This window comes from Dunckerocampus dactyliophorus, chromosome 2 (assembly GCF_027744805.1).
Source record: "Dunckerocampus dactyliophorus isolate RoL2022-P2 chromosome 2, RoL_Ddac_1.1, whole genome shotgun sequence".
NCBI lineage: Eukaryota > Metazoa > Chordata > Actinopteri > Syngnathiformes > Syngnathidae > Dunckerocampus > Dunckerocampus dactyliophorus.
In genome coordinates this window covers 33891537-33919153 of record NC_072820.1, presented here as the reverse complement: position 1 = coordinate 33919153, position 27617 = coordinate 33891537, and the positions used below count along the sequence as shown (strand labels likewise).

At 39.4% G+C, this 27617-nt stretch overlaps 2 protein-coding genes across 2 annotated transcripts; one reads left to right on the top strand and one right to left on the bottom strand.

Moving 5' to 3' along the window:
- The first annotated feature begins 4921 nt into the window (after window positions 1-4921).
- rbp4 (retinol binding protein 4, plasma) lies at window positions 4922-8693 on the top strand. The gene is made up of 6 exons (XM_054769018.1): window positions 4922-4973; window positions 5059-5171; window positions 5252-5388; window positions 5460-5566; window positions 7942-8154; window positions 8237-8693. The coding sequence occupies exons 2-6, from the start codon at window positions 5070-5072 to the stop codon at window positions 8257-8259; spliced, it is 582 nt and encodes a 193-aa protein (XP_054624993.1). The 5' UTR covers window positions 4922-4973; window positions 5059-5069; the 3' UTR covers window positions 8260-8693.
- Window positions 8694-8752: 59 nt separating this feature from the next.
- cep55l (centrosomal protein 55 like) lies at window positions 8753-26459 on the bottom strand. Its single transcript, XM_054769017.1, has 11 exons — window positions 26377-26459; window positions 22000-22219; window positions 21801-21908; window positions 17635-17781; window positions 14178-14231; window positions 13857-14099; window positions 12997-13148; window positions 12781-12904; window positions 12631-12702; window positions 10685-10810; window positions 8753-10590 (listed from the first exon to the last, which is right to left on the bottom strand). The coding sequence occupies exons 2-11, from the start codon at window positions 22186-22188 to the stop codon at window positions 10375-10377; spliced, it is 1431 nt and encodes a 476-aa protein (XP_054624992.1). The 5' UTR covers window positions 22189-22219; window positions 26377-26459; the 3' UTR covers window positions 8753-10374.
- Window positions 26460-27617: the final 1158 nt, after the last annotated feature.

Sequence of the window (27617 nt, the reverse complement as noted above, 5' to 3'; positions counted from 1 at the left end):
ATGTTATTGAGGCAATATTAGTATTAGCATCAACTGTAGCATTAGCATAGCCTCATTTGCAAAAAGCCTATATTACTGATGCCGCAGTAGTAAAACGTCTGGTTTTTTTTAGCTTGAGCATTATTAGCACCACCTCGATTGACTGAGAGTATTTTAGCTTTAGCATAGCCTTGATCTCGGTAGGATTGTGCTGTTGAGACTGTATTAACATTAGCGTAGTCTCCGTTGATGTTCCAATATTCCAAGTCAACACTATTTTAAAAAATCCTTATATGATTTGAACTCATGGAAAGATTGGATTGAGTTTGCCTGAGGCTGATTTGAGGCTAATTCAGTAATACTCTCAAATTAAAGGCAAACAGGGTTGCACAAGCAAATCTAATCTGCGGAATTTAGAACTTGGAGAACTTTCAATAAAGTGTCGTTTATGTGCAGTACAACCTTTTAAATGATTTATCATGTAAACACACACAGATTTTGGGCATGTTGTTCAACACAATTGTTGAGCATTTAACCCATTGAGGACAACTTTGAGGTGTATATTTTGCCACACATGCTACGAGAGCATTGAAGAAAGCACCTATAGTAGTTGTTCACTGGAGCATAGCCGCCCCTTGTAATCAAATCATCTGTCCTCAGAGTGGAAATGGAGCAACTAATGGGACTTTGGGCGTCTGAGACCTAAACAAAGATGGTGGACTATTATTAACTGCACTGTGCACTGTGTCTGCTTATAGCTGCTGGCTGCCTGGCACAACAAGCAAGAGTTCCTCTCTAGTTTACGTAGGCGGCATTAAGCTGGGAGATCTACTAAAGGTGTGGGTGGACGTGAGGACGAGTAAATTAGAGCTGCCTCCAAAGTTCACACATAAAAGGTGACAAGTCAGCCTGAAAGCCAAAAAAAAGCCCTAAAGAGATAAAGAGATGGTTAAAATTCACTCACACGCGACCCTAATGACAAAAAACGTCTGCTTCGCCAAATCTGCTACAAAAAAGGTCTTACGTTCATATTGTTTAATATCACTTTAAACAAGTCAATGTTTTAAAAGGACTACACCATGAAATATACATACCAAATAAGAATTATTGTTTTTTTTTTGGAACTTTTTGAAGGGCGGTATTTTTGTAACGCCAGCAAGGAAAAACTGTTTTTTGTTACATATACACCATTCCAAATATCAACAGCAACTCATTTATCATTCATAACAAGGCACCCTTGCAGAAAGGTATTATTTTGCTGCATGCTTTCAATAGGAAAATGTGGCACCATCTCGTGGAAAGCAGAAGTCCAAATTGAAAGCTTAAAGTGTTTTGTGTAGCATTGCCATTTTAGGCTAATTTAAAGAAAAGATGACAAATACGCTTTCACATGTGCTAAAATGAATATGCTCTGGCCTCTGTAGTCTGTATATGTGCCATTTTTAAGCTGTTTTTCCTACAAAATGTAGTCAGTTATTCAAAATTAACAGACTACGCCTAACATGATGTCTTAAAATAGCTTACATGACACTAGCTAATGCTACTTTGTGTTTTTTTTTTTTTATAGTTTTTTGGCTTTTCCTTTAGGGGTCGCCACAGCGAGTCAATTGCTTGACTGTGATTTGGCTTAATTTTTACACCGGATTTGACACACTTGCTGCCACAACCCTCCCATTTACCCGGGCTTGGGACCGGCACTGGACATCACCAATGGTGGGGTGTTGCGGCCCGGGGGATTGGCACACAACAGTGTTGCCTTCAAGAACCGCAGAAAAGTATGAAATCTCAGTGCTTGAGAAGAAAACATTATCATTATCATTATCATTATCATTATCACTTAAAGAGGTTGTGGGCTTTCTAACAGTGGTAGAAAAGTACAAATTTATAAATTATGACTGATTTATGGTGAAAGAGGTGTGTTTTCTGAGAAAAAAAAAAAATTACGTATTTTCGGAAAAAAATTAAAATAAACACATTTTTGACCAAAAATCTGCAAATTTGTGAATGTTGAATCACAAATGAACTACAAACGGGGATCCACTGTACTTGTATTGTGTGCTGTCTCGTATATTAAAGTTGTATGTTTACAAGTTTAACCGTTGTTGAACGATTAAAAACCCCCAAAACCAGCTCAAGTGCATATCACGCATGTAACCTGTCTTGTGAGTATGAAATAATAAAAAGAACACAGCGTAGCATAAAAAAGAAAACCTGTGGCTTACATAACCCGAGGCCCACAAAATGAAGAGCGGCTGGAATGCGACCAAAGGCAAGTGCAATGTTTCACAATCATAAGACAAGTCGTGATATATATGCTGTATGCTTCAATCTATTATGCAATACAATGCAATACAATGCATCGACTTTCTTTAGAGAGATAAAGTAAAGATGCTAGCAAGTAAATACAAATTATTCGTATTTTAAGAACAAAGTCATTGAATCTGATTAGACAATTGTCTCCACAAATGAACGTGGAAGCCATTTATGTTTTTAGGGGCTTGAATTAATACTAACATAACTATTTACAATAACGCCACAATGTTTACTATGAGTTAGAATAATAGTGTCCCCATATTTATCAATGTGTGGGCTGCACGGTGGCCAAGTGGTTAGCATGTTGACCACACAGTCAGGAGATCTGGAAAATCTGGGTTTGAATCTCCATTGGGCATCTCTGTATGGAGTTTGCATGTTTCCTGTGCATGTGTGAGTTTTCTCCGGGTACTCCAGTTCCCTGCACATTAATTGGCGACTGTAGTGAATGTGAGCGTGAATGGTTACTTGTCTATATGTGCCGTGCGATTGACTGGCAACCTTTGAGCTACAGTAATCCCTAGTTTATTGTGATTAATTGGGTCCAGACCCAAGCGTGATAAGTGAATTTTCGCGAAGAAATGTACGATTTTCGTAGTTAGAGCATTGAAAACCTGTGTACAACCTTCTTAATACGTTTCTTTTAACATTATTAGAGCCCTCAGCCCACAGCTAAACCAATCAACCAACACAGTTAAAGTTCACAACCTAAGGCACACCTGTGAAGTAATCATGCTGTGTCATCGGCATCTTGATATGCCACACATGTGAGGTGGATAGATTATGAATCAAGAACGAGGAATGCTAACTAACCTAGATTTAGACAGCTTTGTCAACAACATTCGAAAGCGCTCGGCCTTTTGTGTTCATAGAAAAAGTTTTACATCTTTGAGGTCAGCTCATGAAAAAGGCGAGCAAAGACAAAAGTGTTGCATTTATATTTTTGTTGAGTATATACGTATATCTTTTTCCAGATGTCTGTCTCGGCACTGCTGGCGGTTGTTTTCATAACGTGAACATGCAAAACACGTTTGGGCTTGCAGTTATGTAAATGCAAGGCTAGGGGAGGTTCGGTTTCTGCAGGATCCATTGTGCAACAGTATAAAAGCCCCTCAGCGGACTTGGGAGGAGCACATCTGTGTTTTTTTTTTAACATTATTAAAGCCCTCTAGACATGAAATAACACCCCTATAGTCACCGTTACGCTTGTATTACCCAGTATAGTAGACATAATCACAGAAAATAAGACTTATTCGACACAAATAAGACATAACATAGATTCGTAGCATTGGGAGTGTTGTTGTTTTTTTTCTTGACAGCGTACTTCATGCGGGGGCTATTGTCTCATCAATGTAACGTTACTGACACCTAGTGACCAGTGTAGAATACTACAATCTGTGAATGCCCTGTATTTGTCATTTAGCCATTTTTATGCATGGAAATGCCTTAATTAGGCCATAAACTCGTAAAATTTGCTTACATATGCATATTTTGACTAATAATTGGCCTTATTCAATAATGAAACAGTGATCATTTATAAATGTATTTATTTTGAAAAAACGTGATAAAGCAAAGCTGCAAAATTTGAACCGCAAAGTGGTGTGGGAAGACTGGATTACTTTTTGGATTTTTAAAAAAATTTTACTTTAAAATGATTTTTTACTTAAATGTACTTATCTTCCTGTCTTTTTGTATTCACGACAGTAGCTAACACTAGCTAAAACTACAAAAACAATTGCTCTTTACTCCTATTTTCAAAGTAACACTATTGGATAAGATCAACAATAGTGGTGTACATATTTATGGCGACAGAAAATCAATCAATTAAGCTACATAATTGTATCTCCCGAAAAGTCCAGGGTGTACCCCGCCTGTCGCCCGAACTCAGCTGGGATAGGCTCCAGCATGCCCCCGCGACCCTAATGAGGAGAAGCGGTATAGAAAATGGATGGATGGACTTGTATCTCCACTCACTAGCGCTAACTCACTCACTATTTGAAGATTGAATCAAGTCAACAAAGGACGGCGTCATACACTCAATGTTGCTGTGGAAGATTCATGACCTCAGAGTACAGGATAGTTTTCTTCTTAAAAATCCATTACAAATCAATCGTGTGAGCTGTCCAGACAATAACTACACTCAACAAAAATATAAACGCAACACTTTTGTTTTTGCTGTCATTTTTCATGCGCTGAACTCAAAGACCTAAAACTTACAGCTAAACCAATCAACCAACACAGTTAAAGTTCACAACCTAAGACACACCTGTGAAGTAATCATGCTGTGTCATCGGCATCTTGATATGCCACACATGTGAGGTGGATAGATTATGAATCAAGAACGAGGAATGCTAACTAACCTAGATTTAGACAGCTTTGTCAACAACATTTGAGAGCGCTCGGCCTTTTGTGTTCATAGAAAAAGTTTTACAGCATATATATATATATATATATATATATATATATATATATATATATATATTTTTCCAGATGTCCATCTTGGCACTGCTGGCGGTTGTTTTCATAACGTGAACATGAAGAACACGTTTGGGCTTGCAGTTATGTAAATGCAAGGCTAGGGGAGGTTCGGTGTCTGCAGGAGCCATTGTGCAACACAGCCAACAGTATAAAAGCCCCTCTGTGGACTTCAGGGGAGCACATCTGTGGGAGCAGTTAACAAGGTACGTATTGATCATGGCTCCACCAATAATGTTTTTTTTACTTAAAGCAATTAGGATTCCTTGATGATAACAATGTGTGCTCCAGTCACAGGCAGAATGCTGCGCTGCGTGGTGGCCGTCTGTCTCCTGGCCCTGTCCTGGGCTCAGGACTGCCAAGTGTCCAACATCCAGGTCATGCAGAACTTCGACAAGACCAGGGTGAGCTCCATGCATGTCATCCGTGATCACGGTTGTGTAATCCCCAAATTTCGTGGTGAGTAACCTTGTCCCCTATGTAGTACACAGGGACGTGGTACGCCGTGGCAAAGAAAGACCCTGAAGGTTTGTTCCTCATCGACAACATCGTGGCCCAGTTCACCGTGGCCGAAGATGGCACCATGACCGCCACAGCTAAGGGCAGAGTCATCATTCTCAAGTGAGTTGCAGCCTAAAGGTTGTGTTATTGCTGCCGTCCCTCACATTACAATGTCCACTTTCTGCCTACAGCAACTGGGAGATGTGTGCCGACATGTTGGCCACCTTTGAGGAGACTTCAGACCCAGCCAAGTTCAGGATGAGGTACTGGGGAGTGGCATCTTACCTGCAGACTGGAAGTATGTCCAAAACGCTCTAAAAAAAACTCTCTCTCTCCCCTATGGTTTGGGGTCAAAATGCTTAAGAAGACATGCTCGCCAACATAACATAGATATCCTTAAAGTTGCGTAACCATGAGACAAATGCTCAATGACTCGTGGACAATTCCTTGCAAAGTCCTCAACATGTTTTTCAACCACTCTTTCTCAAATTTCACGGACATGTGCTTGTCAGTCCCCGAAAGATGTGTACTGTAAAGTTGCAGTGTGTGTTTTGTAGAGTGCTTTGAACTCTTAAAGGTTTTAATAAACGTGTATTTGTGCATGCTTTGACAAATTTTCACACGTTTGTGTGCAGCGGTTCAGGAGAAGAGTTAGCTTACATGCTGCAGTTGGCGGATGAGGTGTAATGCAGGACTGACTCTTAGTGTTACAAGTGTGGATTCTGGCTGGAGGATCCTAACACTAAAACTGACTCAGGTTTGCATGCATGGACTTTTGGAACTTGACTACTACCCCACTAAATCAATATATGAATCAATCAATCTCAGTCTATGCATCATTTCACTGGTATTTCCTTTGCAAGGGCGTTTTCTGAGACACTGGCCTTTTGGGAGTCCATCCATCTATTTTCTATGCTGCTTAATGCGTAAAAATAAAAAAAGAACACTTCCATACTACTTCTGACAAATACACCACATGGAGACACTGTTATGAACTCCATTAGTTGGAGTTCACGGGCATGAGCTGGATTAACTTGAAATCCACGGTAACTTTGGGGTGTTCAGTCAAATCACCACAAAATTTTGTACACATCGTGTGTAAAATTTGAGCGAGAATGGTTAAAAAACACGGCCGCCGTCAAGCCAAATGTCTTCGGACGTCGCAACGAATTCTCCATAAGTCAGTGAGCATTTGTATGATGTTTATAACACTTTGAGGATATTTGAGGTACATGTAGGGTAGCGTGCCTTCCAAAGCCGTTTCACCACAACCTGTAGGGGGCGCCACAAATGCCATTTACAGTCGTGAAAAATGTGTACTTTCTAACCACATCTAGAAACATCCTCTTTGGCCTTCTCCTTCTTCTTCTCCTCCCTGGCAGCCCCATCTTCAGCATCCTTCCATTAATTCCTTCCACTTTGTCTCCCAGACGACTGTTCGCCGATCTGCTCGTTACCAATCCTGTCCATCCTTGTCGCTCCCAACAAATATCCAAGCATCTTCAGCTCTGCCACCTCCTGTCTGTTTAAACTTCCACCATTTTGTCCTCTTTTCTGTCCTTGTTCTTTTACTCTTTTGCACGAGAACCCCCCTACATACTCTCGCTGGATGCCGCCCCTGTCACCACTGTACAATCACCAGTTTCTTTCAGGTTACATCTTCTGCACACAAGTGCTTCTGCCTCCAATCTTATAAGTCACTCTGTGTTCTTCCCTCTTCTGGAAATAAGTGTTCACCACAGCCGTTTCCATTTGTTTTGCAAAATCTACCATTTGTCCTTCTAGTATCCTTATGATCCTGTCTTTAACAACATAGCTGCCTATTACCGCCTCATCTCCTCTGTTTCCTTCACCAACGTGGCCACTGAGTTCTGCGGTGACCACCACTCTCTCAACTCTAGGCATACTCTGCACCAACTCATCCATCCATCTTCAGACAGCCAACAAGCGAACATTGTTTATCATTCCTTCCCCAGTTCCAATCGCTATCACACTGTTCACATTCTCTTTCCTGCTACTCTGTAGTTTTCTTTTCCGGTAAATCCATTGGTCAATGTTTTTGACAGATCTCCTCCACCTTGCCCAGTCAGCTAAGTTTAGGTTTGCTGTCATATCGGTTCTGACTGGAGTTTTACGGCAGGATGACCTTCCAAGCACTACCCCTGCCCTTTTTTGGGACCAGCCCTTGGTTGGACTGGACTGGCCCCCCTGGTGGCCGGGTCTCCCCTCCCCCAATACTTCTACCATCTGGTCTCTTGGACACACACTATATCAATTTTTCTTTTCTCCATCATGTCAGCTATCTCCCTACCCTCTCCTGTCATTTTGCTAATGTTTAGAGTTCCGCGATGCTGCTGCTTTTCTTCATCTCTCTTTCGTCATACATCTCCGCCGTCTCTGTCTTTGTTGTTGAGTGACAGTAGCATTGTTTCCACAGGCACCCTGGTCGGTTAACAATGCCAATGGCAGTCTTTGTTAACCCTGGCCAATTTGTCATGGAAAGCTTTTCGTGATTGGCATATTTGTGTGGCAAAGGTTTATGCCCTTCCTGACGCAACCCTCACCATTTATTTGGTTTTGGGATTAAAGTTAAGGGAAATGACCGTTTTGAGGGTTGTAGTTATGGAATTAGGTGTGGGATTTTGTCTAAAGACACGTTTCACCTGTTCTCAGATGATGACCACTGGGTCATCGACACCGACTACAACAACTATGCCATCCACTACTCCTGCCGCCAGTTAAATCAGGACGGCACTTGCCTCGACAGTTACTCCTTCGTCTTCTCCCGACACGTGACGGGCCTGAGCGCAGAGCATCAGGCTATTGTCGCCCAGAAGAAGGCCCAACTGTGCCTGCTGGGCAAATATCGGCGCGTGGAGCACACCGGTGAGCCAACTGGACTCTTTTTTTTTTTTTTTTAAGCATACATGCGTACTCATGCTGCCTTTTTTCCATCTTTGCTTCACAGGCTTTTGCGAAGGTAGCAGCTGATCTATTCCCACACAAAGATTTGTCCTATTGAAGCTCCCACCAGTGGGATTGGGTCCCCAATCTTCCTTTGTTGTCTCTGAAAAAAGGCGACCGCTTCCTTTTCAGAAACAGTTACTTGTGTCACATTTACTGAAAAGTCCCAAATGTCTTTAAATGTATTATTACTCATAGATGCTTTTTGTAAGCGGGATCAGGATCTATTTATGAGAATGTGGTAAAAAAATTATGGCTTGCAAATAAGCTCTTAGGAGCGCACCTCTGGAGGAGTTTACCCGACATGTTTACAACTGCTTCCGGAAAATCACTGGCATTATCTTTTGTACCAAAGTCTGCAAAAGTCTTTGTTTGTTTGAAATAATCATGCATATTAAGTCAGGGGCTTGTTATAGTGTAGCATTTTATTTCTCTTTTTGTGAAATAAAACATTCATACTGTGTTGGCTCATTCACTTTTTATTGTGATTAGGTATTGAGTTGCAAAACGTGCAAAATAAGAAATTCATGGACACAAACGAAGCAAATCACGGCAAAGCTTTCATTGTATTTCTTTTATCACAGCCTGCTAGTCAGTAATTACGCAGAGGTCATGATGGAAACAAGACAAAAACAAAACATACGCTAACCTCACATGCCGACACTTTTCAACATGAATGAAAAGGAGTAGGAAGAAGCTGACCTTATCTGCCGGTAATCCTACCCCTCTTTTATGACTAAGTAGTTACTGATAGCTGGTTAACTTGCCGTGTTCCCAGATTTCCCATATTAGTACAAAATTCCAGTTCCTCGCTCATGATTTTACTCCACATATTAGCAGTGTTTTACTTCATTTAGTAATGAAGTGTCGCTTTTTAAAAATGTGATTGCTCATTTTATCATCAGTGACATATTTCTGCCAATTGGCTCATTGTATTAGCTGAGGGAAAGCACACAAAAACCTTTGGAAGTAGATCCACCACTTTATTGCACAATACACTATAACAAAATACACAAGTAGCCAAAGTTGTCTAAAATGATGCAAAAATGAATGTAAAACACAAACATACTGCCGAGGTGGCGGCGGGAATGAAGACACCTTCCCACCTGACCAAAAGCGGACCGCCGCTAATCCTCTGCCTTAAATAGTTTAGGACAAGGAATTAACTCAATGCAATCTCGTTGCCGCCTCGTAGGGCCGCAGGCATGACAAGTCAAGGTGGCGATGGAAGGAAAACGAAGGCAGAGTTCTAGGAGAGGCAGCATGTAAACACATTTGGGGAAAAAAAGCCATTATTATATTCAATGTTCAAGAAGAGGTGAATAATAGATCAGCTGCCTCATGATGTTACACCTGATTTTTTTTTAATTGTTCAAGGTCGGAATGGAGTGATGATCTTTCTTAACCAGTTATATTTAATAATATTAACAAATAAAAGCCTTGTCCCATGATACAAAAAGACACTGATGATTAAATACCTTACGCTTCCCAAGTCAGAGCTTTTCAGCTTGTCACTCACACACACACACACACACACACAATGGAAAAAAGGTATTAAAGGTTGTTAGCAAACAGGTCTGATGATGCTAATTGTAAGATAATGGCCAATGAAGCAGTCTAGTCTAGTCTAGAAACTAGTTTTGCAAAAACAGGTTTTGAAAAAGAGCTGTCTTGCATCCAAGGTTGTCACATGATCTTTTTAAAAAAATATATAATGGTTGAAGGCAGCAATAGAACAATGATCCCTATTATCCAAGTTATATTTGACAAAAAACACCCTTGCCCTATGATGCTACAAAAGACAACATCACAATTGCTTACATTTACAAGACAAATATAAAAAAGCGCAAATACTGAGTAAAGTTACTCTAAAAAGAAGGTAGTTCACTGGAAAACCAACCCAAAGAATAAATATGACAGTAAATCACAAAGAGGCTTTTGAAAAAGGGAAAAAATGCAACACAGTGAAGCAGGAAATCAAGTATGGAGGATAATGATCGTCAACCTTTGGCATTTAAAAACCAAAACTGGATTTAAATAACAGACGGGAATAACCTTTTATCTGATGAATATATATATATATATTTATATATATATAAAAAATGGTGTGTTGCATGATTACATGATGGAGGTTGAGGGCGCTCAGGCCAAGCAGAAGTCGATGTGAGCCAGCAGCTCGCGGTGGCGGCTGGTGGGGTAGTGGGCTCGACAGTTGGGGCACTCCAGGAAGCTCTCGTCCAGGAGGCCACCCGCTTTGGAGGAGGGCGACGTGGGCGAGCGGGGGTCGTCGATGGCCAGGTGCTCCAGCTCCAGCTTGCTGTAAGAGCTGGGCTCCGAGAAGCGGCTGTTGGGCTGCTTCTAAAAACGGACATGCAGGGTAAGTCCAATTCATAACATTTAAATTGTGCATTCACTGGTTTTGGACTGTTTCGGGATTTAAAATGATACACACAGAAGACTCCAGTTTGGAAATCTGATCACGGGCCTTGCGGAGCTCCTTGAGGACCTTATGAAGCTGATGCTGGACGCTCTGACGGTCCAGCTTCTCGTTCTCAAAGTCTTTGACCGAGAGCTGGATCTGCGAGGGAGGGAGAAACCAGGAGAACTAAAATGTACTGCTTCAATTTTGGTTTAAAGTTCTGAACACCAAAAAACCAGGCACAGAGACAGTTTCACTTGAACACATGTCAGTGTTGAATGTAAATCCTGTTTTTTTTTTTTAAGAAAAAATGTACTAATAATCACACATCCCCTTACTTGAATTGCACTGTCATTATATTATTATCCTTTTTGCACATCTAAGCTTACTTTATTTATTTCTTTAGTGTTTGTTGTACAAGTATTTGTATAGTGAGAGCTAATTTAACCAGAGTCTAATTCATTGTTTGTGTAAGCATACTTGGCCTGTAAAGCTGATTCTGACCCTATGGACTATGGGAGTACTGTACTGAGTTAATGCAAACATACGGTGCCCTCCACAAGTGTTGGACCAGTTTATTTTTGCTTTAAAATTGCAAACATGTGGGTTTGACATCAATGATGAATATGAGATTAGGTGTTATTATTTCCTTGTGTATGCACATCTGGATCGAACACACAACTTTGTTGCTAATGTCACTACCAGTTGTTTTAGGGTCTTTCTTTACAGCTCTTACAATGTTTCTGTCCTCACCTTTTTCTGTCTGTTACTTAGTACAACAGTGGTTCCTTTCTTCTTCAGGACATTCCAACTGGTTGTAGTGGCTATGACCAATATTTGTGCAATGGTTCTGATTGAGTCTCCATCTTCTCTCAGATTCACAATTGCTTTTCACCCACAGATAGCTCTTTGGTTTTCATCTTGTTTTCACCTCTAAATGCAGTCCACACAGGCAAAACCTATCCAAGCCAATCTGAAACTGTGCGTAGACATTCAGTGCTATTTATTCATTCAATAAGCAATGTAATAGGACACACCTGGACAACAAAACACACTTGTCAGTCACATGTTCCAATACTTTTGCTCACATGAAAAATGGGTGGGTTCAAACAAAAGGTGCTATCTTTTCTAAATTGTAATTTAAAAATGTGATAAAGATTACTTTGTAACTCTATAAAAAGAAAAAGGTCATCTTATATTCGGGATAATTAAGAGTTTTTTGCCCCAATCTGTTTTCATTTGCTTAGTCATGTTTTTTCATGAGAAAGCTGACTTGTGTGGTTAGTGTCAATGCCGCAACGCACTTTGTACCCCAATGGAAGCCAAAAAGTGTTAGAGGATCACTTATTTTGACACCATTCACAAACCATAATTATAAAATCTCACGATGAAAAGCTCCTACTCCTGACCGGCTGCAGTGAAAACGTGTCAAAACATGCACCCCCACTGTGTTGTCTGTGCTATTAATTCTCTGACAAATACACCACATGGAGGCACTGGTGTTCAACCACATAAGTTGGATTGACTCGAAATTTCTCACACAGCTCAATATGCTGAGCTACAAAACTACCCACTGTAACTTTAGGTTTTTTTGGTGAATTACCATGGAATTTACACATCTTTAGGGAACTGACAAGCACATGTGTGTAAAATTTCAGCAAGATTGCTGGAAAAACATGGCCACCCTCAAGCAAACCCTGGGTGTTAGCAACTAATTGTCCATAAGGCATGGAGCATTTGTCTAATGATTATAAAACTTCAAGGATATCTGCATTACATGTATGCTAGCATGCCTTCCAAAACATTTTGATCACAACCCATAGGGGAGCGAGAAAATGTCATTTACAGTCATGTGTTGTATTTGTATTGTTTATGATATTATTTTCAATAATATCGCAGTCATTGCACACAATTGAGAGCAGCATGTAGTGGCTTAGTAATGGAGCAGACACTGAAGTCATGGTTAGTGGAAGTGTCACCTGCTGCTCCAGCGCTGCTATCCTCCTCTGCTCTTCGTTTTGGCTCAGGAGAGACTTCTGAAGCAGGTTGACCTGCCAAGTTACATCAGCACAATGTAAGTTTACATTTGCGTACACTCACTCAGGATACTCAAAGAGCTGAAATCTCACTTGAAGCAGAAGTTCAGCAGATCTCTTCCTCTCCTCCTCCAGTCTAAAGTCCGCGCTCTCCAGCTCGGCTCTCATCCTGTCCGCTCGCTCCGAGGACACCTGCCTCTCCTCAGACACGGCATGTCTCCATAGAATTAAAAAAAAAAAAAAAAAAAAAGACAGTGTAAGTACACCTCTTTTTCCAACGCTTTTCGTTGTGTGCAGCAGGTGTGGTACCGGTTACTATGACGCTCCGTCTGCAGCTGCACCCTGGCCTCCTCCAGCTCTTTGGCGCAGTCCTTGTACTTCCTCTGGAGGAACACCAGCTCGTCACACTTGTCGTCAAAGCGCTGCTGCAGCGCCGACATGTCCTCCTGGAGCCTCGCGACCTGTTCGGATTGGCGTTGAAGATTACCGCAACTTTGAACATTCTGCATAACCATTGGGTTAATATCTGGTTACTCTGTTTATACATTTAAAAAAAATCTATACATGTGATGAAAATATTGTTATTAAGTGTAGCCTAAACTATTCAACAGTACGAGCACCAGTTTGTTACATTATTCAATCTGCAAGGTTCTATTTTCCTAAACATGGCTTTGTTTCTGTGCAACTTCCTGTTCACAATAGTAGAGTAGGCCTTTTCAAATGTTTTGTGATCATAAGAAATAAGAGTACTATATATATCAATAATGATCTAAATTCTTTTTTGGTACTATGTTATATCCTGGTAGTATGTTATAATATATATTGGTAGTATAATACGTATTTTCAAATGTTTGTGAGATTTTTTTAAATCAAAAAACAATTACTTTTATTTTGAACAATTATATACATTAGATGAATTATAGTTTGAGATTTTTTTTTCATTTAATTTGAATGAAAACGTTGTATTCAGTGTCAATAGCTGTAAATACAAATACAATTTAGGAGGATCAGGATATAATATGATCAGGTTATGATCCACATTTGGTACCAATGTAAATGTACCTTGATGAATCAAATTTAAAATGTTCATTCTTATATATTTCTGTCTTTTACTATATTTTGATCCATAACAAATGTTGTATCTGGAATCATCCTTAAGATGGATGTACCCGCTCCTTCTGCGTTTGGAGCTCCTGCTGTGTTCTTTCAAGCTGATCTTTCTGCGTCTCCAAATCTTTCATGAGCTGCGCTTCCTTCTCCGAGCCGTCGGAAGTGGCCTCTTGTGTCGTCGGGTCCTGCTGCTTGGCCCTGTTGACCTGCTGCTCCAACTCATGCGTGCGTGCCAGGACGGACTGGACGAAGGCCTCCCGCTGCTGGTCGTAGACCAGCCACTGCTGGTTCTTCTCCAGCGCCTGGGTGAAGGAGACACTTTAGGAAATAACAATACTTGAGATCATGCATTGAACCAGCATTGGGGAGATAGTACTCACATCTCTGAGCTGGTCTTGTACCAAAGCCAGGTCTGCAGGGGGCGTCTGTCCATTCTAATGACACAATGACAGAAAGTTAACAAACTGTAGAAAACCACATTTACTATTACTTACCAACATAAATGCACCACCTTTTACCAACTCCACAAGATGACAGTTTACAGTTATCATGAGTGGTCACAGCATCCAGCAGTTTTATCTACCTCTGCATGCACTTGAAAATGTTGTTATTCAGCTGTTTGTGTTATTAATGCGTGTTAAGCTTTCTGTACTGTTGTTTACAAAGAACTCATCAGTGCTATTAATGCTGGCTGAGCAGTTTGCGTTTTACCGCTATGACAACATTGGTTCACTTGCTGCTATGTTGTGCAATACACTATAAATAACCATGTGGTCACTTTCCCTTGTTTCCAAATTAAATAATAAAGATTGAGTTTTAAAATTTCTGCAAAACAGTTTCTCTCCTATTATACCGTACCTTTTTTTATTTTTAAGTAGTCACCAGTTTCTTCTGTGGGGTACTATTGCTTATGAAAGGGTATAAACACAAGAACAAGCCAAAGTGAAAAACATCAGCTTCGGTATGAGGGATTCTTATCTTTTAAACCACACTTTTACTGAACTCTTCGTGTGAATTCTCAGTCTCCCTGAATTTCCCACACAAACCGCGTCCCTCTTCTAACAGCTTCAACCCCTGTCAGATGCTTCTTTGTATTAGACGTGTAGATTTTCTGCTCTTTCGTGACCCCAAGGGGACGCGCTTCCTCGACAGCCGCCCCCTCAGAGGAAGAAGTCCACGTGTCTGACACCAACCTACATCTAAGCCCCAGTGCAAACCCTTCATGGTGCTGTCACAGGCGGCATCTAAATGATCATCTGTGTGGTAAGGCTGCGTGAGCCCTGTCGGCCTGCAGACGAGCATGGTGAGCTTGTCAACTTTCACCCTGCTAGATGATTTAAAGACACACACACACACACACACATATATAAATCCCCACATAAGCTAAGCCAACTAATAGCTTTCGTGCATGCAGGAAGGACAAGAGGGGAAAGGGTATGAGGGTCGGTGGGTCAGATTATGTCTTGTGAGGTTAATGCGGCAACCTGGAAGGTGGAGAACAATCCAACAAAGTATAAGACATAAAGTGGGTCAGTGGAAGTCATACTGTATATGGCTGAAGTCATTTCAATTTACATGTAAAACAGCAAGAAAAAGAAATGCATTTTGATTGAAATGCATTTTCTTTAGAATCTTGGTGGCAATAAATAAATACATAAATAAATAAATAATAATTTAATTAGAAAGTAATTTTCAATTCTTTTAATTATTTACTTAAAATTATTTGTTAATAATTAGTTATTAAAATGTTTTAAAAAGTATTATTAATTTAATCCTTTGTTATTGAATACACTATTTACAAACTACTATTACAAAATTTTACCATTTTCTTTCCCCATTTGAAAATCGGTCACCTGGTACATGTTAAACACAGGGAGTCAAATGATTAGTAATTGCTAAGACACAGACAAGGTGTCAGATTAAATAGAATCTGCTTCTTCATTCTCCTTTTTGGACAATTGTGCAAGTGTAAACATGTGATGCACTTCAATGTAAGTTTACTCAGCATGTTCGAAGTAAACTAAACCATCATCATAACCAAAGTGTTGTGTACTGTGTTTGAATACCCAGCGGGAGTTAAAAAAGAACACACTTCACGCCTATTAATATTCCAACGTTCCAAAAATTCAACATGACATGACCACAAAGCGTTGCCAGGAAATAAAGTTCAGTGACACGAGTGTTGCAGTGTATTTTCATGCTGATGTTTCTTGTGCTGGGGGGGAATTAAATACAGTCTGCCTAGGTCAAACAGTTCCACCTAGTGGCCAGAGCTACAACTGCACATGGTATTGCTGTTAACTAGACACTGAACAACACTTAACTTAAAAAGTAATGAACATGATTAAATGTTAGGTGCAGTAGCAAACAGTTGGATATACACTGTGTGCACAATTATTAGGCAAGTCAGTATTCTGACCATATTCTCATTTTTATGCACATTTTCCAACCCCAAACTGAATAAACTTGAATACCTATTGGGTTTAAGCATACCAGGTGATGTGCACGTGGGGAGATCAACACCCTTTATGAGGTGTGCACAATTAATAGGCAGCTTCTTTTCCTCTGGTAAAATGGGCCAGAAAAGAGATTTAACAGAGTCTGAAAAGTCAAGAGCTGTAAAACATATTTCATTGGGATGCAGCACTCTTGAAATTGCCGAAATTGCCAAGATATTAGGACGTGACCACAGAACCATTAAATGTTTTGTGGCAAGTGCACAAAAGGGTCACAAGAAACGTGTCGAGAAAAAAACAAGCAAATTAACTGCCAAATATTTGAGAAAAATCAAACGTGAAGCTCCCAGGAACCCATTATCCTCCAGTCATATTCAAGAACTGCAATCTACATGGAGTGTCCAGAAGTACGATACATGGTGTTCAGTGCTCAGAGACATGGCAAAGGTAAGAAAGGCTGAAACTCAACCACCACTGAACAAGACACAAGTTGAAGGCTACGACTTGGCCAAGAAATATCTGAAGCAGATTTTTCAAAGGTTTTCTGGACTGATGAGATGAGAGGGACTCTTGATGGACCAGAGGGATGGGCCTGTGGCTGCATCAGCAATGGGCAGAGAGCTCCACTCCAACTCAGACGCCAGCAAGTTGGAGGTGGGGTACTGGTAAGGGCTGGAATTATTAAAAGATGAGCTTGTTGGACCTTTTCAGGTTGAAGATGGACTCAAACTCAACTCCCAAACCTACTTTTTTCACACAGTGGTACAGGAAAAAGTGTGCATCTTTCAAGAAGACCATGATTTTTATGCAAGACAATGCTCCATCACATGCACCCAACTACTGTTTTCCACTGTGTGGCTAGTTAGTAAAGGTCTTAAAAAATAATGACATGACCCCCTTGCTCACCTGATCTAAACCGTACTGAGTACTTGTGGGCCCTTAAAGGTAAGATTTACAGTGAAGAAAAAAGGTACACCTCACTGAACAGTGTCTGGGAGGCTTTGGTTGCTGCTGCACAGAAAGTTGATGGTCAAATCATCAAGAAACTAAGAATTCTATGGATGGGAGGCTTTTCCATGTTTTTGAAAAGAAGGGTGGCTACTGTATGTTGGTCAATGATTTATTTTTGGAAACGTCAGAAATATTTATATTGACATTATTATTTATAGTAAATATTTATAATAATTCTGCTAACTAATATTTGCCTAATAATTGTGCACACTTTCACTTCCTTAAATATTCAAGTTTGAGGTTTATTAACATTTTGGATTGACCAAGAGAATTCCTGTTAATAAAACCAATAATCAATCATGAAATTGCCTAACAATTGTGGACGCAGTGTACACATAGAGGGCCGCTACAATATGATAGAATGACATACCCCTGGTTGTGTCTCCAGGGACTGGCAGCGGGCGGAAACGGTGGCCAGCTTGTTTTTTAGGTTCTCTGTCTCCTGCGACAGATTCTGGAACTGCACCTCTCTCTGCTCCGCATCCTTCCGCCGCTGGTCCAGCAGTGCTGCCACCACCTAAAACGGTGCCGTTTTAAAAAGTCATTAAGATCTGCAAGTACATGCTTGTTCTTATTTATATGTCATCTGTATGTTATGGAAAGGAAACAAAGATGGCCTTCTTGTGGTTTATCAATATTATGCAAACAATACAGTAACAAAATCGTAATATTACAAGAACAAAGTTGCATTTTTGTTAGAAGCCTGTAGGTGTCATATTACAACAATAAAGTCAGAATGAAAATAAAATCGTAATGTTAGGAGACGAAAGTCAGATTATTGCTTTTTGGGAGGGGGGGAGTTACAATACCCGCCATAAAGTTGTACGAGAAAATAGCATTTTTCCATTATTACCATTTTTGAAAATACAGTCATCAATCGCTAAAACACGGCTCGAACATCTGCCCTCACTCTATCGTGGTTTTTCAAAAAATAATTAATGATAGCTGTTTCATGGTTGAATATTCAAGATTCAGGAGTTTTGTCATATGTATAGTAAAACAGGTTGTGCTGCTATGTAATTAAATTCTTGTTCTGTTCATTCTCCCCAAAAAAGAAAGAAAATACAAGAAAATGAATAAGAACATCAGAAACATACATACCAATAAATTAAGCAACAACAACAGAAGAGACATTAATAGAAATAAATAAATAATAAAGTGCTATGAGTGTGTGCATGTGTTGCGTGTGTGAGTGCTTCGTTGAGAAGTCTGATGTCTTGTGGGTGCAAGCACATCAGTTAGCTCTGATGAGCAAACCCAAAGTGCACGGCCTGAGATGAATATGATCTATTACAGGCCTGTCACGATAGCAAATTTTGCTAGAGGATAATTGTCCTACAAATTGTCCATAATCAATATTATTGACATTTGTTGAGACCACTTTTTCATTATTTATATGGAATAATAATGAGTACATCGTATCAAAAGCAATAAACTTTAATTTCTCAAGAGTATTTAACACTGCAATTGGATTTTCGATTCAACAAAAAACAAAAAAATAATAAAATGACTATCTTTGAGCAAAAATTGCACTTAAATAAAAATAACAATGTTAACCAAAAACAATAAAAAAAAAATAGACCCCGTCTCTTAAAAAAAAAAACAACACTCCAATAAAAACTACACAAACACACACAGTTATGCAGTGTAATGTTAAACTAATGTAGGGGGTCATAGTTCAGCTGGACCACATATCTGTGATGGCGGAGTAAAATGCAATGTTTCTTAAACATGTCTTCATGTACGTTCTCCCAGGCAATTGGTACTGTCTGTCAAACATTTCTAACATTGCTCAAAATGTTGTCATTTCTTTTGCAATGTAGCAAGCAACACTGCGAGTGCACAAAGGTGAATGGCTGACAGGAGGGTTCACTCTCTCCATTCATTTCACTATAGAACAAATGCGCACAGACACAGCACAGTGAATCCTCTTGACATTCAGCCTGTGTGGTAACGAGAGACGAGGAAAACAAACACACATGCATGCATGCACATGTCAATTTATAGAGACCGGCAAAATTATTGACTTCGCTTTTTTCTATCATTCAATTAATTGATTTATCGATTATCGTGACAGGCCTAATCTATTAATTTTAAAAAATGCATATTTAAGCAAATTGTATGTATTCATGGCCTAAATTAAGCATTTTCAAGCATAAAATGGCTAAATGAACAAAAATACAAATATAAGGCAACATAATACAATATCTATTCCTTGTGTGCGCCTTTAAGAAGTGGGGTCTGGGAAGTAACGTGTGTGATATCAGCTGGCTAGAGTTACTGTTAGCTGAGTGATAGCATCAGGTTAGCAATGTAGAGAGGGGCCGACAGCAACCCCTGTGAAAATAGCTCTTGAAAGCATAAAAAATAATGCAACTAAAGTACTGCTGAATTTACGTTCCACAGCATGACCAACAATATTGTTTGGCTTTTGTAACAAACCTCTAGGAGTCAGGTCCCTAACACAATAAAGGATCCAATAAAAGTCCATCCAATAAAAGATAAAATTCAAAAAAATGGGCGTGCAAAATACTTTTAGGGTAGGATTATTCATTTTACATGATTATTGATTTGTGGTGCGACTTTTTTTTTTTTTTTTTTTAAACAAACTCGCTTCAGCGTTATAGTAATTTATTTACGGCCCCTAATATAAACAACCAGCTGTTAGAGCAGCACTTCTTGTGCGAGTAGTGGTGGACCCAAAAATTTTTCTTTAGGGTGGCCAAAGTGAGACCATTACTCACATAGGGGTGGCAATAAGATGATACCTGAAATGTCTAGATGGCCAGTGGGGTGGCCATGGCCACCATGTAGCTCCACCACTGCCTGCGAGCTTCCCGCACAATGACACAGCAGTCTGGGTACATTGAGGGGGAACTACTGCTGTAGCTACGTAGCAGACTATCCAACGTGAAACTAACTTCATCACGGTATACTGTGGACATGGTGGTGTTGCGTTTTCTTCTTCTTGCAAGTGGCGGTAGTAAAGTGGCAACGAGCTTTGAGGCGCATTACAGCACCTGCCATGTTGGAGTGTGGCTCAGAGTTACCAACATGATACGGTAACAGGATCGGGCTGATCCAATCTTCAAAATACAGCAGATCGGCAGCCGATCGGGACATCACTAGTGTAAATCTGTCTTGTTTTGCCTAAAACATAAAGATAATACGTCTGCCTTCATGGACGTCTAAGGAAATTAAAAAATATTCAAATTTGCGAGGCTGAAAGAAGATATTTATATTTTTAAATAAAATAAAAACATTGATCGAATACCAAAACCGTTGTTGATTAATTGGACAATAGATAAATCATCAATTCATCGATTAATTGTTGCAGTTCTACATCAGACTGGATGACAAGAGGGTCCACTCGCGCATCTGTCTCAACACCTGGGAGCGTTGGTTCAATAGCTGAATGAATGGAGTGAGTGAACTCTCCTGTCAGTCATCCAGTCTCTTTGCTACACGCGGAGTGCACTACTTGCTAGCTGTATGTGTCTTGTGCTACATGATTGAATACTGTTGTGTATAAAACACGATCTGATGTCAATTTCAGCTCGTTTGTGTATGGCCATTTTGTGACATTAAAAAGTTTGTGACAAGACAATGAAATAAATAATACCAAGCGGTGAAACTTATGTTTCAATGACTCCTCAAGTATAAACACCTCATTGCGCACCAAAGGCATTTTGCTGCATCCAATACATGTACTTTGGCTGAACTCCGACAAAACATTCATTACACGTCATTAAACGCAAATAGCGTATTCTGCACCCAACGTCGCAAGTGAATCAAGGAAGTGTATATGCAAATGAGCTGATGTCGGCATTGACACACAAAGTGAACTTCAGAGTATTTGCGGGTTATTTCTTTGTTTTTAAATAACAAAAGTGAGACCGATTCAAAATCAGAAATATGATTGTGATTTTTATTTAAGGTCTAGTCTGTTTAATTTAATATGTTTGTTTAATTTATTATATTTAAAATCTCTTGACATTCCAATTAAAACGTTAAATACTCAAGAAAATATAGTTTATTGCTTTTGATACAGTGTACTTGCATTATTATGCCATATCATTACATTAATGAAAAAATTGGCTCAAAATAATGTTTACAATAATATCGTTGATCAGCAATAATCTGTAGGACAATTAAAAAATGTTTTTATTGTGACAGGCCTACGTAATATTACAAGGCAAAAGGTTAGGATGTGAAGAGGATATAGATGCTTTTGTCAAGAAAGTCAGAATGTTCCAAAAATAGCTGATAAAGTTTGCAGAATAAGTCATTTTTGACAAAAAAAGGTCATGACGTAACGAGAATAAAGCCGTAATTGGAACAAGTGATTGTCACCAGTCTAAGACCAGCAGCTCACCTGCCATTTACAAAATGATTTATCAGTCGGTGTAGTTCTTCCTCAGAAAAAGACACAAATCACATTACACCGCTGAAACTGATGCTGTGGATATTTGTAGTTTGATAAACTAATACAAAATTTTAAGTTGACAGCGCTGCGTGCTTTCATCGTATACGTGCCTCTCCGCCTTCAGCTTTCAGCTGCTGTCTCACAACTTCCAACTCTTGCTCTTTGACCAGCAACTGTTGATTGTGCCTCTCTCGAAGCGTCTCCAGTGAAACAATCCTCTGAAATAAATCACAATATGACACACAAAGGCGGTAAGATTGAAATTGTGGAACATGTCACACCCTGATAGCTAAGACATTGCCCCCTCACTTCCAGCAGCTTGCTTTTGTCTGAGTCGGGTGGTCTGATGTGTCGTTTGGCCAGTTCGTCAATCTTCTTTCTGAGATGAGCGTTCTCCCTCCTCACTCTCTCCACCTCCGCCTCGGCTTTGGAGGACGAGCTGCCAGATTTGAAGCCCAGTTTGGCCACAATGGTGTCTTTTGCGCCTTTAGAGGTCATTGCAACTTGCTTGGTCACAGGAGTTGGACCGCTATGAAGGGAGATTTAAGTTTACAGTTCATTTAGTCTTGATGGAGGCAAACTATAAACAAAATAAGAATCTATTAACGATACCAGGGTATTATTGTTCTGTCAAATTTGGCTTATTTGAGAATATTGTTAAAAATAAGTGTCACATGACTGTACGTGTATTTATAGAACATGACAATTTTTATGACAACTCTGATGCTGGTCGTTTAAACCTCTGATAGAACTGATGTGGCAATTGTGATGAACTTCAATACTTATGTGACAGATCTATGACACACACTATTAATACTTTGGGATTGTACAAAGTAAACAAATGGGAAAGAAGAACAAAGACTCTTAAAGTATCATTCGAGTATCTTTGTTACAACTATTCAAATGATTATAACAAGAGAAGACCGGAGAGACCACTGGTATGTGATGGCTATTATTGTTGATTATTGTTGAGTTGATAAAGCGTCCTCTGCAATCTTCTCGGCCTTCAATTTAAGGCTGGTGAAAGTCATAAAGAACTTGACAATTATCGTAGCTACATTAGCATGATGAGATCAGTCTTACGTTTATTTTCATAAATATTTTTTTTGTTGTGTTGTTAAAATACATTGTTACAGTGGTGTGGAAGTGTTTGCTCCCTTCCTGATTTCTTATTTTTTGTTGTTTCAGATCATCAAACAAATTTAAATATTAGTCAATGACAACACAATTGAACACAAAATGCAGTTTTGCAATGAAACTTTCTATTATTAAAACGGAAAAACAAATCCAAACCTACTTGGCCCTGTGTGAAAAAGTGATTGCCCCCTAAACCTAATAACTAGTTGGGCCACCCTTAGCAGCAACAACTGCAATCAAGCGTTTGCGATAACTTGCAATGAGTCTCTTACAGCGCTGTGGAGGAATTTTGGCCCACTCATCTTTGCAGAATTGTTGTAATTCAGCCACATTGGAGGGTTTTCCAGCATGAACTGCCTTTTTAAGGTCATGCCACAGCATCTCAATAGGATTCAGGTCAGGACTTTGACTAGGCCACTCCAAAGTCTCCATTTTGTTTTTCTTCATCCATTCAGAGGTGGACTTGCTGGTGTGTTTTGGATCATTGTCCTGCTGCAGAACAAGTTGGTTTCAGCTTGAGGTCACAAACAGATAGGCGGACATTCTCCTTCAGTATTTTTTGGTAGACAGCGGAATTGATGGTTTCATTTATCACAGCAAGTCTTCCAGGTCCTGAAGCAGCAAAACAGCCCCAGACCATCACACTACTACTACTATCATCAAGATGTTCTCTGGCAAAATTGAGATGAGCCTTAATGTTGTTTTCGTGCAGCAGTGGTTTTCATCTTGGAACTCTGACATGCAGGCTGTTTTTGCCCAGTGTCTTTCTTCTGGTGGAGTCATGAACACTGACCTTAACTGACGCAAGTGAGGCCTGCAGTTCTTTGGATGTTGTTGTGGGGTCTTTTGTGACATCCTGTATGAGCCGTCGCTGCGCTCTTTTGGTTGGCTGGTCGCTCCTGGGAAGGTTAACCACTGTTCCATGTGTTCGCCATTTGTGGATAATGGCTCTCACTGTGGTTCGTCCCAAAGATTTAGATTTTTTTTTCTCCCTTAATAATAAAAAGTATTATTTAAAACGTTGTGTTGTCATTGACCAATATTTAAATGTGATTATCTGAAACATTTAAGAATGACAAAAAAAAAAAGAAATCAGGAAGAGGCCAAACACTTTTATACACCACTCTATACTTATACAATATATTGTTTACAAACTCAGGGAATAAATACTTAGACACAGGAGAGCTTGGGGATTAAAAAAAACTAATGATTTGAATGACAGCCAATTTTGTTGAGTTATTTTTTATTTTTTTTACCCGTGCTTCCCATATACTCCTTCATTTGTGGCGATACAATATATCTGTAGAGAGCCGTCAAAGATAGATTTGGGGCTACTTGTTCATCCTGGGTTATAAATACATTATAATGGGACTGCCTGTTAATGTAGCTTGTCGTTCCAACTCTGTGCAGTAAATGGCATCATAACTCTGCTACTTAACATACCTCATACGCATCTGGTATGCCAGACAAGAAGACATAGCAGAAGGGATCAGTGTTGCCAATTAAGCAACTTTTTCGCTGTATTAGGGATGCTCAGATCAATCGGCCATCGATCAATTTCGTCCAATTTCCATGAAAAACAAAACAAAACAAAAAAAACACGTAATCGGCATATGCCGATTAACGCATTTCAAAGCCGATCACAAAAAACGATCGGCGTGCTGCAGCAAATCCTACATGTCTGCTGTGTCACGTAGGGTTGCCAACAAAACTATGCGTCTCGTATTGAGCTTGACACAGGCTACGCCAATCGATGCCAGGGTGTTTGATAACTTCCTTACCAAACCTCTCCGTTCGACTATTGTTGCATCTGTTTACATGCTTTGCCTAGCTGTACTTCGCATTTGCGGCAACTAGCTCTAGCTGCTAGAGTTATCGGCCTTGCTTCTGGTCTTCAGTTTCCAAATGTGACTTTTTACCACAGTGACATTTTGTTTTTAAAAACAAGCAAGCAATGCGGTTAGTTTGGAGCTCGTTTTTGCCCCACGGGAAAGCCACAAATGGATATCACATTCATGGAGCACGTACTAAGGGGCTATCCACACAGAAACATTTTCGGGTCAAAACGGCGACGTATTTTATCGTTTCAGTCTCTCATCCACACGGTAACCGCATTCCGGGTGACCTGAAACGATGAGGTCAAAGAATATATGCTTCAACTCTTAGTAGCTTTTTATTTTTATTTTTTATTAGACCTGCTGACTACATACTTTAGGCCTTTATATAAAATGACAAATGACCACAAAATAGCGTAAAGACGATGACCACACTGAGTGGAGATCTGCTTGGTAAATAAAGTAATGTACAAATTACATGTTGCCGGTCATAAGTAAAACACAAATAGTGGACAACTCGAATAGTGATGATCGTTAGAGACCCCTGCAACCTGGACACTGAATTTATTCTGTTTTAAGTTGAGCAGGACAGACTTCTATTTAATACAATTTCTTATTTATATTATCTTATTCTGTTAATTTTGTTATCTTGAGCTAAAAAATAATAATTGAACAGTTTATTTCCCGTGTATTTGTATAACTCCAAAACATGTAACATATTAAATTTAGCTTTGTGCCAAATAATACAAAAATTAAAATATAGAAATATAGACAAAAAAAAAAGACAATCCACCCAAACATATATTCATTAATAATTACCTATTTGCCAGTTGCCCTTGGAATTGTCTAATGGTGTCCCTGACCAATACCACTCATCATAAATAAACTGAAAAATGTACAGTTAATCCATGTGATCGGTATGGGCCAATCTGTCATGGATGATCCATATCAGAATCGGCAGCATAAAACCCTGATCAAAGCATCACTAATATTTGAAATATTTAAACCCCATCAGAGTCTGTTTTAGAAAAAAAATAGTGACAAATCTAGCAATTTGTTCTGATGTTTTTGTACACAGTGGTGCTAATTTTGTGTTTTGTTTGTTCGTTTTTTATTCTGATTATAATTATGATCAGCAAATTAAAAGGCAAAAATCACAAATCATTCAACCACCTTAAAAACGTCGAAGTAAAAAGTATTGGTATCGGCCATGGTGGCACTGGATTTACTTGGTATCGATATAACAATTTGACATATTGCCCACCTGAGCAACGCTGCAACTGGAATCAAGTTGTGAAAGAAGACTATACTTACTTTTCGTGTTTAACTACAGATGGAAATCTCTAAATCTGGTGCATTCATCTATGTAATATGAATGCACACTTTTCATAAACTAATAAAATGTTAACTGCGACTATAGAAACAATTCCAGGGAGTGACACTCCCCATCTCTTAGACTGTGAAAATGATTCACAATCACACATTCAAGTACAATTATATTGTTTTTTTGTCTATACACATGTAAACAAACCGGCTAGCTAACAGTTAGCATGCACGAGACGCACAAACAGGGCATACACCTGTCATTCATTGCAAGTTAACATAAATAAATAAAAACAAAATGTTCGGCAGGCTGTTCGACCTTTAAAATTAAATATATAGAAGCTTATTCTTTAAAAAAAAAAAAAAAAAAACAAAACACAGTAACACTCACGTATGAACAGAATCGTGGCTTTGATGTCAAAATCGTCCGTCTCCGTGTTAGAAAGAATGACCGTTTCCTCTATTTTCGCTTCCTGAAGTTTGAATTACAGCGCCGTGACGTCACGTCCGCAATGGGCGCGTTTGTTTGCGATTAAGGAAAGTGAGGAAGAAGCGATCAAGAAAAGACCACTCTTAATCTGTATTTCACCACATTTTTGAGACATTCCTGCATGAGACGAGTAGGTTACGGGTTTAATATCAATACATTACAAATGACGTATTAGTTTTTCTCATATGTTTAAACGCCGTTTTTGGTGAATAGCACCGGGCTGCCCGTAGCAACAAATGGAGGGCACACACACTCCTGCTTGATAGGCAGGTTATTCTGGATAGAATGATGTCATGTCATTAGTTACCCGTTGGCAACTTTTTACAGCATTTCTTTACAAACACGTTTTGTGTCAATACAGAAAACATTTTTCCTCGCACAGCAACTCACACCATTGCACACAGTACAACTACAAATCAGTTACATTCTAGTTTGTGTAATTAACTCCCTGTATAATTACCCTTCTGACAGTGTCAACAAACATTGACAGTGAAACATCATCAGTGTAAAATAGATGAGAAGAATATGTGTCATTTTTCACCTTTAATTTGTGTTAAAACTGTGGGAGCTGACACTTTGCTCGTGCTACTGTGCAATGAATTCTAATAATGCTTACATTTCAGTTCAACCTTGTGCAATTCATTATCCCTCTACAAAACATGTGGGGGGAATTCTTTGCAAACATGACCTTGAGAAGTAGTATAAATAATACATGTGAGTGAGGTAATATAATGTACACTCTGGGGGTTGCAGCTCAATTTAATGTAAAGAGTTTTTAATTCAAATGGCAGCATGTTGTGTTAAAAGAGATAAGTCAGCAGGTTCATACCCTCGTTAGGACAAGACAGTCAGTGGTGCATACATCCTATTCATTATGCAGCATAGAAGAAACCTTATCTGTCCAATGAATCATCATTATCTGTCTGCGGGGATGTATTATTTCAGAGGAGTTCACAGTAAAACAAAAGCCTGTGTGAGCAGTATAAACTGAATATAATGCACAGTCTTTTTGGTTCAGAGGATTTTTTCATTTTCAGCTGAAGCCTGAGTGGGTCTCCTCATGTTCACTTCACTGTTCTGGGTGTCACATTTTTTTAAATTGCCGCCTTGGCTTTTACAACACCTACGACAACTCCATACTC